Source organism: Salmo salar, chromosome 13 (genome assembly GCF_965601325.2).
Source record: "Salmo salar chromosome 13, fSalSal1, whole genome shotgun sequence".
Lineage (NCBI taxonomy): Eukaryota > Metazoa > Chordata > Actinopteri > Salmoniformes > Salmonidae > Salmo > Salmo salar.
In genome coordinates, this window is record NC_138303.1 from 25835569 (window position 1) to 25850916 (window position 15348).

Genomic DNA, 15348 nt, shown 5'->3' on the forward strand with positions numbered 1-15348 from the left:
GGGGCAACCTAAACTCAGAATTAGTATTAGAAATATTCTCTTACCTTTGCTGATCTTCATCAGAATCACTATCCAAAGGCTAACACGCGACCGCAATTCAAGACACAAAAAGTAAAACGCTGTTTAAAATCAATCTTTATGGTATTTTTAACGTAAAATTGCGATAATATTCCAACCGGACAATAGCGTATTCCTTCAAGGAGAAAAAGAAGGAACAGCGTGCTCACGGGACCGCGCATATCCAATCTCTTTGTCCCCAGGCAGTCCACTCAGTAACTGAGCTCCTATACTCTGCCCAGAGACAGGAGAATGCTCAAACCACTTTCTGAAGGCTTTTGACAGCCAATGGAAGCCTTAGGAAGTGCAACGTGACCCCACAAATACTGTAGTTTCGAAAGGGACTAGAAAGAAGAACTACAATTCTCAGATCCTCCACTTCCTGGTTTAGTTTTTCTCAGGTTTTTGCCTGCCATATGAATTCTGTTATACTCACAGACACCATTCAAACAGTTTTAGAAACTTCATAGTGTTGTCTATCCAAATCTACTAATAATATATATATATATATTCTAGTTTCTGGGAAAGAGTAGTAACCAGTTTAATTTGAGTACGTTTTTCATCCGGCCGTGAAAAGACTTCCCCCTACACCTCAACAGGTTAAAACGTGTAGTGTATTTGAGGTTTAAAAAAGCTTCTGAAGTTCGTAATTTCCATGTTGAAATTTCAGACTTGATTTTCTCTTATGATGAATATATCAACCCCTACAAAAATGGCCATTAATTATAACCCACATAATAATGCACATTTCCTGTCGCTGCAGGATCATTTTCCTGCTATAGCAAACTGGCTCAAGTTAAGATCCTAAACTTGTACCCATATCTAACCCATTCTAATGATCCCTCAGCAAACTGAGTTTGAATCATGCCGATAGTATGTGCTCTGACCCTCCCTTCCTGTTGATGCTACAGACAAAGTTGTAGAACTGGTTCTGTAATACTACAGAATAGAGGAGTGTAGAGACCTAGAGTGTGTAGAGGTGCGGTACAAGACTTGATTCTGTAAAGTTTGTGACATATAAAAAACAGTATGTACACAACATCAAGTACTAGATAATATTGTCCTCTATGTTGCAGTAGAGCTGCAACTTTATGTAAAACATATCCTAAGAAGAGGATTGATAATGAGCTAACAGTTTGATTTGTTTATAATACATATTCATTTGCTAGAAAACCAATTTCTATTAGTAACATTATTGCAAGTCCTAATATTTTTTTATACAGTATCCACCTTCTAAGGTAAATGACATTGGGGCTGAAATGACTTCCCGCCAGGGATGGACTGGGACAAGAATTCAGCCCTGGCATTTTATCCTATTAGACCGTCCTAGAGACATTTATGACACTCAGGTGTGTCCAATTTATCAAATCAAATCAAACTTTATTTGCCACATGTGCCGAATACAACAAGTGTAGACTTTACCGTGAAATGCTTACTTACAAGCTCTTAACCAACAGTGCAGTTCAAGAAGAAGAAAATATTTACCAAGTAGGCTAAAATAAAAAGTAACACAATAAGAATAACAATAACGAGGTTATATACAGGGGGCACCGGTACCGAGTCAGTGTGCAGGGGTACAGGCTAGTTGAGGTAATCTGTACATGTAGGTGGGGCCGAAGTGACTATGCATAGGTAACAAACAAACAGCGAGTAGCAGCAGTGTACAAGAGGGGGGGGAAGGGTCAGTGTAAATTGTCCGGTGGCGACTTTTATGAATTGCTCTGCAGTCTAATGGCTTGGGGGTAGAAGCTGTTGAGGAGCCTTTTGGTACTAGACTTGGTGCTCTGGTACCGCTTGCCTTGCGGTAGCAGAGAAAACACTCAATAACTTGGGTGACTGGAGTCTCTGACAATTTTCTGGGCTTTCCTCTGACACCGCCTATTATATCAGATGCCGAGCAGTTGCCATACCAGGCGGTGATGCAACCGGTCAGGATGCTCTCAATGGTGCAGCTGTAGAACCTTTTGAGTATCTGGGGACCCATGCCAAATATTTTCAGTCTCCTGTGGTTTAAGGTTTTGTCGTGCCCTCTTCACGACTGTCTTGGAATGTTTGGACCATGATAGTTTGCTGGTGATATGGACACCAAGGAACTTGAAACTCTAGACCTGCTCCACTACAGCCCCGTCAATGTTAATGGGGGCCTGTTCGGCCCGCCTTTTCCTGTAGTCCACGATCTGCTCCTTTGTCTTGCTCACATTGAGGGAGAGGTTGTTGTCCTGGCACCACACTGCTAGTACTCTGACCTCCTCCCTATAGGCTGTCTCATCGTTGCCGGTGATCAGGCCTACCACTGTTGTGTAGTCAGCAAACTTAATGATGGAGTTGGAGTCGTGTTGGTGACGATCAGCTCCTTTGCCTTGCTCACATTGAGGGATAGGTTGTTGTCCTGGCACCACACTGCTAGTACTCACCTCCTCCCTATAGGCTGTCTCGTCGTTGTCGGTGATCAGGCCTACCACTGTTGTGTCGTCTGCAAACTTAATGATGGTGTTGGAGTTGTGCCTGGTCATGCAGTCGTGGGTGAACAGGGAGTACAGGAGGGCACTGAGCACGCACCCTTGGGGAGCTCCAGTGTTGAGGATCAGCGTGGCAGATGTGTTGCTACCTACCCTCACCACCTGGGGGCGGCCCGTCAGGAAGTCCCGGATCCAGTTGCAGAGGGAGGTGTTTAGTCCCAGGATCCTTAGCTTAGTGATGAGCTTTGAGGGTACTATGGTGTTGAACGCTGAGCTGTATTCAATGAATAGCATTCTCACATAAGTGTTCCTTTTGTCCAGGTGGGAAAGGGCACTGTGGAGTGCAATAGAGATTGCATCATCTGTGGATCTGTTTGGGTGGAATGCAAATTGGAGTGGGTCTAGGGCAGGGGTCACCAACTTTTTTGAAACTGAGAGCTACTTCATGGGTACTGAGTCATACAAAGGGCTACCAGTTTGATACGCTCTTCTGAAATAACAAATTTGCTCAGTTTGCCTTTAGTTATACGTTATTAATAATGATTAATGATACTCATCTATGTGAAGACACTGATCACGTTAATAATTTCTCACAATAATTATCAACAATGACAATAAGGTGGGAAACAGATATCAATACCGCACATTCATCTTCTGCACATCTACCATTCCAGTGTTATAATTGCTATATTGTAATTACTTCGCCACCATGGCCTATTTATTGCCTATTTATTGCCTTACCTCCCTTATCCTACCTCATTTGCACACACTGTATATATACTTCTTCTACTGTATTATCAACTGTATGTATGTAACTCTGTGTTGTTGTATGTGTCAAACTGCTTTGCTTTATCTTGGCCAGGTCGCAGTTGTAAATGAGAACTTGTTCTCAACTAGCTTACCTGGTTAAATAAAGGTGAAATAACATTTAAAAAAATAAGGTGTTGGGACTGCTGTTGGGACAGCTTTATATAGGCCCTAACAGTTTATGGTCACTGTTTGTCACTGTTATAGTGCAATTAATTTATTGTTTAGTGTTGTGTTGTGTAGTGTCGTGTTGTGGCTTTGCTGGAATGAATAATTATTATATATATTTTTTGCTCCACCAAGATTTACATGCTCAAATCGCCACTGATAATAATCTATAATGAGCCTTTGGCTGATGAGTGGGCAATGGCTGGTCTCCTTACCAAGAAGGAACGGCCCAGTTTTCTGATTGGCTGATCTTAGCACGCAAACTCACACTCAAAGTCAAACACGGCATCAGCAAAGAGACCTGATCTGACTAGGACATCAGTTAGACAGCCAATATCATGGATTGTGAAATGCGGAAAGGGTGCATATAAACTTAGAAAGAGCACATTCTACATTGTCACCTCCCTCAAAACGGCCTATTTTTTGGCTGCTAAAACCATGATTTGCTCACACAATAACATGCATTATCCTCATGAATCCTGCAATGAAAGTGTCTGCCCTGCCCCTTACCCTGTTTCGATGGGGTATGCTGCTGTGTTGAGCGAACCACCCATTCGCATTCGCTACAAGACCATGGTGCTTGCCTACGGAGCTGTGAGGGGAACGGCACCTCCGTACCTTCAGGCTCTGATCAGGCCCTACACCCAAACAAGGGCACTGCGTTCATCCACCTCTGGCCTGCTGGCCCCCCTACCTCTGCGGAAGCACAGTTCCCACTCAGCCCAGTCAAAACTGTTCGCTGCTCTAGCACCCCAATGGTGGAACAAGCTCCCTCACGACGCCAGGACAGCGGAGTCAATCACCACCTTCCGGAGACACCTGAAACCCCACCTCTTTAAGGAATACCTGGGATAGGATATAGTAATCCTTCTAACCCCCCCCCCCCCAAAAAAGATATAGATGTACTATTGTAAAGTGGTTGTTCCACTGGATATCATAAGGTGAATGCACCAATTTGTAAGTCGCTCTGGATAAGAGCGTCTGCTAAATGACATAAATGTAAATGTGTAACAGTTCAAAATGCAATTGTGGGAAAAACACAGTTTTGGAAGCTTCGTCCCCTTGTCCCTGTCGAAGCAAGGAAGGTCTCAGCTTTCTGTATATATGATTTTTATTTCTATAACTTTCAATAGTCAGCTTAATAGCAACTATTTTATAACCAAGATATTTGATTTGGCTTTGAGATATTGAGTAGCACACACATAAAATGTGCACCGGCCATTGGGAGGGCATAGGCCAATAGGTCTAAATATATAGCATCTATAGTATAATTGTCAACCCAAAATTCATGTCGATCACTGGATTAGGTTACACATCCAAAATATCTTGAGGCATGCATTACTGCTTGGACGTGTTAGATTAAACATTTCTTTAATACCCCAGTAGTCTATTTATTACACTTCTTAATAAAGCCCTATGAATTCATTTATACAATGATTACTCATGAATTGTGTCCGACCAAATCACCATATCATGGACTAGTGCCACCAACTGTAAAAATTTGAGGCACCAGTGACAGTAGAGGAAAATGTTAGTCTGGAACCCTGTAGTAATTAACACTTAGGGTACACACAAAAAATAAAAGATTCGAGGAAGATCTTTTAGGGGTTCTTCAAATTGAAACTTTGGGGGAACCTCTACAAGTTCTTTGAAGAGAACCCCCTTTAATGGTTCCTCGAATAACCATTTTTACCCCGCCCATTATAAATAAGCATAACAATAACACAAACTATTATTTGTCAGTGTTTATTATGATTTTAGTGGCAAAGCAGAATTCAAAATATGAGGTAAACTCCCAGCAGAGCTCCAAGTTCAATCAGTATATGCTCTTTCGTGTTAATGTGTTGATATCCTTCGTATCCATCGCCAGAATGATTTTGCAGTGCATGGTGATGAAACAGGTTTCCAGTGATATTAGTTGTATTTCATTTATTGCTCGATTTTTTGATGGCTTGTTTGATTGGTTGACGTATTGGTTGGTTGATTGATTACTTGATTGATTCATATCATCCTTATCACATGGGACTACAGCTGACATTTGAGGCCAGAGATGTATCCAGTAACCTAACAGACTGGGAGTGGAAGTGGAGGTTCTAGACATCAATGACAACCCACCTGTTTTCCAATTGAACACATACACCACCGAACTTAAAGAGTCTGCCTCACAAGGTAGGGTGACCACCACATGTCCCGGATTGTGCCGGGCAGTCCTGCATTTTGGCCCTTTGTCCCGCAACCAAACAATCATGTCCCGTATATCAACAAATTCAAACACCACTAATTTAGAAAAAAGGTCAACTTGTCCCGTATTTCAGTCAGACATTCCGACCTGCCTCTTGCAGTCACGTTGCGCTTATGAAAATATATATATCACTTCTCCAATTGTTGCTGAGATCTGATATTCTGCGCAACGCAAGACAAGATGTAGGCCAATGTCATAGGCCTATCTTCATCCAATCATATTTCTCAAATCCTTTTGCCTAAATCCAAGGACAGTTACATGCTGACTAGACCAGGCACGTGCGTGCGTCCACGTGCGCATGTTGATTTTGTCCATCCACACCAGACGCAATCAGGACACGCAGGTTGAAATATCAAAACAAACTCTGAACCAACTATATTAATTTGGGGACAGGTCAAAATGTATGAAACATTAATGGACATTTACATTTTACTCATTTAGCAGACGCTCTTATCCAGAGCGACTTACAGTGAGTGCATACATTTCATACATTTTTTTATTTATTTTTTAAAAAAAATTTAGTATTGGTCCCCCGTGTGAATCGAACCCACAACCCTGGCATTGCACACACCATGCTGGAATTGCAAACACCATGCTCTACCAACTGAGCCACAGCTTGCTGTTGCTAGCTTATTTGTCCTGGGATATGAACATTGGGTTGTTATTTTACCTGAAATGCAAAAGGTCCTTTTTTTCTGGATCTTTGTAGAATTTTGACCGATTTTGAGTCACTCAAAATCATGTGTTCTCTACTCTGACAACTAATCCATAGATAAAACGGGAAACCTAGTTAGTTTCTAGTAATCTCTCCTCCTTCAGTCTTCTTTGTCTTCTGTGGACTTTATATGGTGGTTGGCCACCAACTGGACTGGAGTGTGGACCTCAGGTCATTTTTCAATCACCAACGTAGTCATATGCTCCAAAAAAATCTATGAGGAGATGGGAGAGGCGGGACTTGCAGCGCGTCAATCTGGCTACACAGATGCTCGTTGACGTGCACGAGCAGTTTGGATGAAATGATCAAATAACGTTGTGTCAATTTATTTTGTAACGCCTGCGCACGTGAGTTTGTTTCTTTCTTTTCTTTCTTTCTTTCATACTTGTATTTATTGCAGATAAAGGAAAACCACACTGTGGGTGGTTATGAATGTAGAATGTTTATGATGTATTGTTATTAAAACAAACACAACCTGCAGACATTTACAATGGAAACCACACACAGTCCTTTATATAGGAGTGATTGAATATAGGCCTTTGAAACCTTAACTCTTTCTGTTTCCTATCATGTCAGGAGATTCTCTGATAGCTGTAAAGCGAAAGAGAAAGATAAAAGAAGCACAAACAATGGCACATTTTACCTGAAGATTGTCTCCGTCACCCCTACACCCCCAGACGACCTGGAGTTTTTCCTAGAGCAAAATAGTACAAAAGAGGGGCCTCTATGTATCTATATTCTTTCTTTCATTAACTTTTAACTATAGTGTGACTGACTATTTCAATCATCCACTTCAGAAAGCAGAGAAATACACCATCCTGGTGGAGGCTAAAGACCGTGGAGAGGTTGTTCAGCTCTCCAGCACCTGTACAGTCATCATCAATGTTGAGTATGGAAACAACCATCTGCCAGTCTTCACTGGGCAAACGGTGGGCAACATAATTCTATCCTCCTCACTTCATCACAAGAACTCGTGGGAGTATGTTAAAATACACTAATGAATCTCCATAACCACAACTGTGACCATATAATGTTCCATCATGCTGGGATATGATGTTATTTCAGGCTGCAGGAAACATCAAGGAGAGAGAAAGCAGTGATGTACCAGTTCTTCGGCTTCAAGTTTCAGACCAAGATACCAAAGGTACTGATGCCTGGAAGGCTAAATACACTATCCACAGAGACAAGGACCATAACTTCAGAATCGCCACTGACCCAGAGACCAACGAAGGAGTCTTGTTTGTTGGAAAGGTCTGTTACCTGTCAAATAAGTCAATGTAACCTAAATAAGATGATGTATGTGAAATGAGACTCACATTTTCTACAATTTAGATTAAATTGCTGTATTAATCCTATTTTTGTTGTTGTTGTTGCAATCAAACTAATAGCAGACCTGTAGTAGTAGCTGATGAACTCTGCTTATAGCTGTGGTTGTAATAATCATTTACCTGTATCCATTTGTTTGACTAAATACTAAATCATCCTTCCATAACCCACCTCTGTCTCCTGCCAGCCTCTGGACTATGAGGACGGCTCTCTGAGGAACCTGTCAGTCAGCGTGGAGAACGAGATGCCCTACTTCTCTTGTAAGATCAAAGGTTGTCCCGTCACAGGCCTGTGGGATGTGGTCACCACATGGGGGACATCTTTGACAGGCATCACACCGCCCCCGCTGCCCAACCGCCAGGTGACAGTCATGGTGGAGGATGTCAACAACCCGCCCCTCTTCACCCACGCCGTCAAAACCATGATGGAGGAGGAGAACATGAAGCTGGGCCGCTACCTGGAGAAGTTCACCGCCATCGACCTGGACCGGAGCCACGCCAGCACCTTCATGTTAGACTGGGGATTTAACCCGCCCTTCAGTGGGACTTCTGTTCTGCAGCACATCCTACTGCTCTATAGCATCTCCTACTGTTCAGCAGCACCTACTGTTCTAGCATCTCCTACTGTTTTGCAGCATCTGCTACTGTTCTATAGCATCTCCTACTGTTCTATAGCATCTCCTACTGTTCTATAGCATCTCCTACTGTTCTATAGCATCTCCTACTGTTCAGCAGCGCCTACTGTTCTAGCATCTCCTACTGTTTTGCAGCACCTCCTACTGTTCTACAGCACCTCGTAAGGTTTTCCAGCATCTCCTACTGTTTTGCAGCATCTCCTACTGTTCTATAGCATCTGCAACTGTTCTATAGCATCTGTTTTGCAGCAGCTCCTACTGTTCTATAGCATCTCATACTATTTTAGAGCATCTCCTACTGTTTTTGCAGCACCTTCTACTGTTCTGAAGGATCTCCTACTGTCTTTGCAGCACCTCCTACTGTTCTGTAGCATGTCCTACTGTTCTATAGCATCTACACCTGTTCTGTAGCATCTCCTACTGTCCTATAGCATCTCCTACTATTTTGCAGCATCTCCTACTATTTTGCAGCATCTCCTACTGTTCTATAGCATCTCCTACTCTTATGCAGCATCTGTTTTTCTGCATTACCTACTGTTCTATAGCATCTCCTACTGTTCTATAGCATCTCCTACTGTTCTGTAGCGTGACCTACTGTTCTGCAGCATCTCTTACTGTTTTGCAGCACCTCCTACTGTTCTATAGCATCTTCTACTATTTTGCAGCATCCCCTACTGTTTTATAGCATCTCCTACTGTTGTTCCAGCACCTCCTACTTTTCTGTAGCATCTCTTACTGTTCTATAGCATCTCCTACTGTTTTGCAGCACCTCCTACTATTCTATAGCATCTACTGGTTTGCCGCACCTCCATCTGTTTTGTAGCACCTCCTACTGTTTTTGCAGCACCTCCTACTGTTCTGTAGCATCTCCTACTGTTCTATAGCATCTCCTACTGTTCTATAGCATCTCCTACTGTTCTATAGCATCTCCTACTGTTTTGCAGCATCTCCTACTGTTTTGCAGCATGTTCTACTGTTCTGTAGCATCTCCTACTATTTTGAAGCATGTCCTACTGTTCTATAGCACCTCCTACTGTTCTGTAGGATCTCCTACTGTTCTGTAGGATCTCCTATTGTTTTTATAGCACCTCCTACTGTTCTGTAGCATCTCCTACTGTCCTATAGCACCTCCTACTGTTTTGCAGCACCTCTTACTGTTCTATAGCACCTCCTACTGTTCTGTAGGATCTCCTATTGTTTTTATAGCACCTTCTACTGTTCTGTAGCATCTCCTACTGTCCTATAGCACCTCCTACTGTTTTGCAGCACCTCTTACTGTTCTATAGCACCTCCTACTGTTCTGTAGGATCTCCTATTGTTTTTATAGCACCTCCTACTGTTCTGTAGCATCTCCTACTGTCCTATAGCTCCTCCTACTGTTTTGCAGCACCTCTTACTGTTCTATAGCACCTCCTACTGTTCTGTAGGATCTCCTATTGTTTTTATAGCACCTCCTACTGTTTTGCAGCACCTCTTACTGTTCTATAGCATCTACTGTTTTTGCAGCATCTCCTACTCTTGTTGCAGAACCTCCTACTGTTCTATAGCATCTCCTACTGTTCTATAGCATCTTCTACTGTTTTGCAGCATCTCCTACTGTTCTATAGCATCTCCTAATGTTTTGCAGCTGCTCCTACTGTTATGTAGTATCTCCTACTGTTCTGTAGCATGTCCTACTGTTCTGCAGAACCTCCTACTGTTCTATAGCACCTCCTACTGTTTTGCAGCATCTCCCTACTGTTCTATAGCATCTCCTACTCCTCTATAGCATCTCCTACTGTTCTGTAGCATCTCCAACTGTTCTGTAGCATCTCCTACTGTTCTGTAGCATCTCCTACTGTTCTGCAGAACCTCCTACTGTTCTATAGCATCTCCTACTCCTCTATTGCATATCCTACTGTTCTGCAGAACCTCCTACTGTTATATACCATCTCCTACTGTTTCTGCAGCACCTCCTACTGTTGTATTGCATCTCCTACTTATTTGCAGCATTTCCTACTGTTCTGTAGCATCTCCTACTGTTCTGCAGCACCTCCTACTGTTCTATAGCATCTCCTACTATTTTGCAGCATCCCCTACTGTTTTTGCAGCACCTCCTAGTGTTCTATAGCATCTACTGTTTTGCAGCACCTCCTTCTTTTTTGCAGCACCTCCTACTGTTCTGTAGCACCTTCTACTTTTCCGTAGCATCTCCTACTGTTCTATAGCACCTACTACTGTCCTATAGCATCTCCTACTGTTTTGCAGCACCTCATACTGTTCTATAGCATCTACTGTTTTGCAGCACCTCCTTCTGTTTTAAAGCACGTCCTACTCTTTTTTAGCATCTCCTACTGTTATGTCGCATCTCCTACTGTTCTATAGCATCTCCTACTGTTCTCTAGCATGTCCTACTGTTTTGCAGCACCTCCTGTTTTATAGCACCTCCTACTGTTCAGTAGCATCACCTACAGTTTTGCAGCATCTCCTACTGTTCTATAGCATCTCCTACTGTTCTATAGCATCTCCTACTGTTCTATAGCATCTCCTACTGTTCTAAAGCATCTCCTACTGTTCTATAGCATCTCCTACTGTTCTATAGCATCTCCTACTCTTTTGCAGCATCTGTTTTGCAGCATATCCTACTGTTCTATAGCATCTCCTATTGTTCTGTAGCGTGTCCTACTGTTTGCAGCACCTCCTACTGTTCTGTAGCATCTTCTACTGTTTTGCTTTACCTCCTACTGTACTATAGCATCTCCTACTGTTTTTGCAGCACCTCCTACTGTTCTATTGCATCTCCTACTTATTTGCAGCATCTCCTACGGTTCTGTAGCATCTCCTACTGTTCTTTAGCATCTCCTACTGTTCTATAGCATCTCCTACTGTTGTTGCAGCATCTCCTACTGTTCTGTAGCATCTCCTACTGTTCTGTAGCATCTCCAACTGTTCTGTAGCATCTCCTACTGTTCTGTAGCATCTCCTACTGTTCTATAGCATCTCCTACTGTTCTATAGCATCTCCTACTGTTCTATAGCATCTCCTACTCTTTTACAGCATTCCCTACTGTTTTTGCAGCACCTCCTACTCTTCTATAGCATCTCCTACTATTTTGCAGCATCCCCTACTGTTTTTGCAGCACCTCCTACTGTTCTACAGCATCTCCTACTGTTTTGCAGCACCTCCTACTGTTCTATAGCATCTTCTACTGTTTTGCTTTAACTCCTACTGTCCAATAGCATCATCTACTGTTTTGCAGCATCTCCTGCTGTTCTATTGCATCTCCTACTCCTCTATTGCATCTCCTACTGTTCTGCAGAACCTCCTACTGTTCTATAGCATCTCCTACTCCTCTATTGCATATCCTACTGTTCTGCAGAACCTCCTACTGTTCTATAGCATCTCCTACTGTTCTATAGCATCTCCTGCTGTTCTATAGCATCCCCTGCTGTTCTATAGCATCCCCTACTGTTCTATAGCATCTCCTACTGTTCTATAGCATCTCCTACTGTTCTATAGCATCTCCTACTGTTCTATAGCATCCCCTACTGTTCTATAGCATCTCCTACTCCTTTGCAGCATCTGCTTTGCAGCATATCCTACTGTTCTATAGCATCTCCTACTCCTCTATTGCATATCCTACTGTTCTGCAGAACCTCCTACTGTTCTATAGCATCTCCTACTGTTCTATAGCATCTCCTGCTGTTCTATAGCATCCCCTGCTGTTCTATAGCATCCCCTACTGTTCTATAGCATCTCCTACTGTTCTATAGCATCTCCTACTGTTCTATAGCATCCCCTACTGTTCTATAGCATCTCCTACTCCTTTGCAGCATCTGCTTTGCAGCATATCCTACTGTTCTATGGCATCTCCTACTATTTTGCAGAAACCCCTACTGTTTTTGCAGCACCTCCCACTGTCCCATAGCATCTTCTACTGTTTTGCAGCATCTCCTACTGTTCTATAGCACCTCCTACTCCTCTATAGCATCTCCTACTGTTCTGCAGAACCTCCTACTGTTCTATAGCACCTCCTACTCCTCTATAGCATCTCCTACTGTTCTGCAGAACCTCCTACTGTTCTATAGCACCTCCTACTCCTCTATAGCATCTCCTACTGTTCTGCAGAACCTCCTACTGTTCTATAGCATCTCCTACTTATTTGCAGCATCTCCTACTGTTCTGTAGGATTCCTACTGTTTTTGCAGCACCTCCTACTGTTTACTATACTAGACTGGGGATTCAGCTCAGTTCACTGTTTTTACAGTGTATTAACAGTTTATTACTATAATTAATTTAACTTCAGCAATAACCACAGAATTGTATTTTGATAAGATCAAGAATTATCATACTTTAATAATATGTGGTGATGATAAATACAACTTATTTGCATTAGTTTGCAAGAGCTGTAGCCGAACATACAGCTAACAGGCCCAAACCATGTCTTGTAGGTATGTGGAACCAGGTGACTGGGTTGCAGTAGACGCAAAGACTGGAAAAATAACCACAACTAAGATATTAGACCAAGAGTCAAGTTACGTGAAGGAGAATATCTATCAAGTAACACTGTTTGCCGTTGATGATGGTAAGAAGCATAAAAAGTACTCCAATACAGTAAATTAAACCAATATCAGTGAAAAAACTGTATCTGCATATCATCCACAGTACCACCAGTATTTTTCAGTTGAGAGTTTCTCTGATTGACAGGCCAGCCTCCCATGACTGGAACTGGAACGCTCAACATCCATATAAAGGACCAGAATGACAAACTTCCAGAGCTGGAGATGGCCACCATGGACATGTGTCTGTCAGATGAGCCATCCAAGGTCAACATCACAGCCTACGACCTAGATGGAGAGCCCTACAGCGGACCCTTCTACTTCCAGCCACAAGGGGACGACGTCAAGGGCAAGTGGAGGATTGACTCTGACAATGGTGAGGTTTTCCTCCTCATAATGCCACGTACTCTTAGAAAAAATGCATTCCACACGTGTTCTTCAGGTGTCCCCATAGGAGAACTCTTTTTGGATTCAGATAGAACCCTTTTAGGTTCCATGTAGAACCATCTGTGGAAAGTTATACCTAGAACCAACTGGGTTCCAACTGTAACCAAAAAGGGTTCTTCAAAGGGTTCTCCTATGGGGACAGCCGAAGAACCCTGTTAGGTTGTAGAAAGCACCTTTTTTTGTGTGTGTGTGTGTGTGTGTACACACTATCTGGCCTCACATTCCTGATCCATTATTACATATGGTCTCTTTGACCTTTACACATCACTATTGTAGGTTTCACATACCTCAAGTAGGCCCAAGTCTCATACTATAGGCCTACACTTCATGCAGTCATAAACTAGCTAAACTAATGCTGTTAATGACTCTCTTTCTCACTACACATCCCTCCAGGATACACAGTGAACCTGGAGAAGGAGAACCCAGTGTACGCAGATCACTACAACCTTCTGCTCATGGTGTTAGACCAGCAGGGTCAGGGAGCCCTCCACAACCTGTCCGTCACTGTATGTGACTGCTCTGGTGGCCAGCTGCAGTCTCGGCAGGGCCTCTGGAACCAAGATTGGAGCGAGGGCTGTAAGAATTGTCATCGGTGTCATGTTGCTACTGCTAGGTAAGTCAATCTTAGGAATAGGGTGATTATTCCCCTAGATGTTAATTGTGGGCCAGTTTTGCATTTCCCGCACTAATGGTTAAGGTTAGGATTGGGGGAGGGGAAGCTGATCCTAGATCTGTACCTAGGGGAAACTTCACCACTGATCTGAATCTTACACTTGAGAACGACATACTGGCCTACATCCCCACCTCGTGTTGATTTGGTATAGTTCATTAGAACTTCAGTGTGTGGAGATTTGTATTTATTCAAGTGTGAGTTCCTCCTAGGTTTTCTACTGTTGTCCCTCCTGTTGACCAGTAAAAGAGAACTGAAGCTGATCCCTACAGATGAAAACTCTGAAGAACGTCAGATCAAATCTAACATTGAGATCCCAGGAACTGATTGCAAGGTAACAACATTACAATCCCTTTCATCTCTGGTCATTGCTTTTTTCCATCACACAATATGCTATTTTGATCATAGGTGCCTACACATATCACACTCGAAGTAGACAGTCTGCTGGGAACAAAAGCTGCTTTTCTACCAATCAAGATGCTGGTTAGGAAACCAGCAATATTTAATCACCATTCATCAGTATTGTTTTGGTTCACACTGGGCATATTTGACAAATGGAAAATTGTTGATCCATGCAAAGTAAATATGATACTGTATCTTTCCCCAGGCTGTACAGAGGTCCGCCAGTATGCAAGCGCCGGTATGTTTAGGATATTTTCCTCTTACCAAGAGCAACAGTAACAATTTCAACAAGGAACCTCTCTGAGCAAGGTAGGCCATGTAAGTCTAATAAATCTACTACCTTCATCCACTTTTGACCTGTCAATTACATTTTCAGTGGCACTGAAATACAGCAACATTTTGAATTTGGTTTCAGAGTGCGCCCACAAAATTACACTCCAATGGTTATGGACAGGTATTTCAAAATCTAATATTTCAATTAAACTTGTCAACTATTTTTTTCTGAGACTTTCACTTGATTAATGTTGCATTGGTTGTGTGTGTGTGTAGTGATAGTATGTTTCTGATCACTCAGGGGTCAATGATGAACAGATCAACGATGACAAAAACAAGATACTCCTCATGGGGAGAAAATAATTCTCTCAATAACGCCAGGCCCTTGATGACTCTACTCAATCATGTAACAATGTGGAAAAGCTACTCGACCTGGGCGCCAGGTTCAACACGCTGGCCTCCATTTGCAACACCCCATACCCCAGCGCATCCTAAGCCCACCTCGCCCTCACCCTCTTGGGCAAGAGGCTCTGCCAGGACTGGCTAGTTAGCATGGGCATAACAGGGTAGGTACCGGCCGCTTTCATGGATTATAAATTGAACTGGATCA

General features: G+C 42.7%; 1 protein-coding gene across 1 annotated transcript; it reads left to right on the forward strand.

Annotated features, from left to right (window-relative positions):
* The first annotated feature begins 5273 nt into the window (after window positions 1–5273).
* Window positions 5274–14320, forward strand: LOC123726135 (cadherin-like protein 26). The gene is made up of 9 exons (XM_082959694.1): window positions 5274–5278; window positions 7025–7168; window positions 7215–7377; window positions 7514–7699; window positions 7962–8284; window positions 12839–12972; window positions 13095–13322; window positions 13787–13969; window positions 14307–14320. The coding sequence occupies exons 1-9, from the start codon at window positions 5274–5276 to the stop codon at window positions 14318–14320; spliced, it is 1380 nt and encodes a 459-aa protein (XP_082815820.1).
* Window positions 14321–15348: the final 1028 nt, after the last annotated feature.

Coding starts and splice junctions, on each gene's coding strand:
- LOC123726135 (XM_082959694.1), top strand. Junction 7,169..7,214: donor CAAAATAGTACAAAAGAGGG/GCCTCTATGTAT, acceptor TTTTAACTATAG/TGTGACTGACTATTTCAATC. Junction 7,700..7,961: donor GAGTCTTGTTTGTTGGAAAG/GTCTGTTACCTG, acceptor GTCTCCTGCCAG/CCTCTGGACTATGAGGACGG.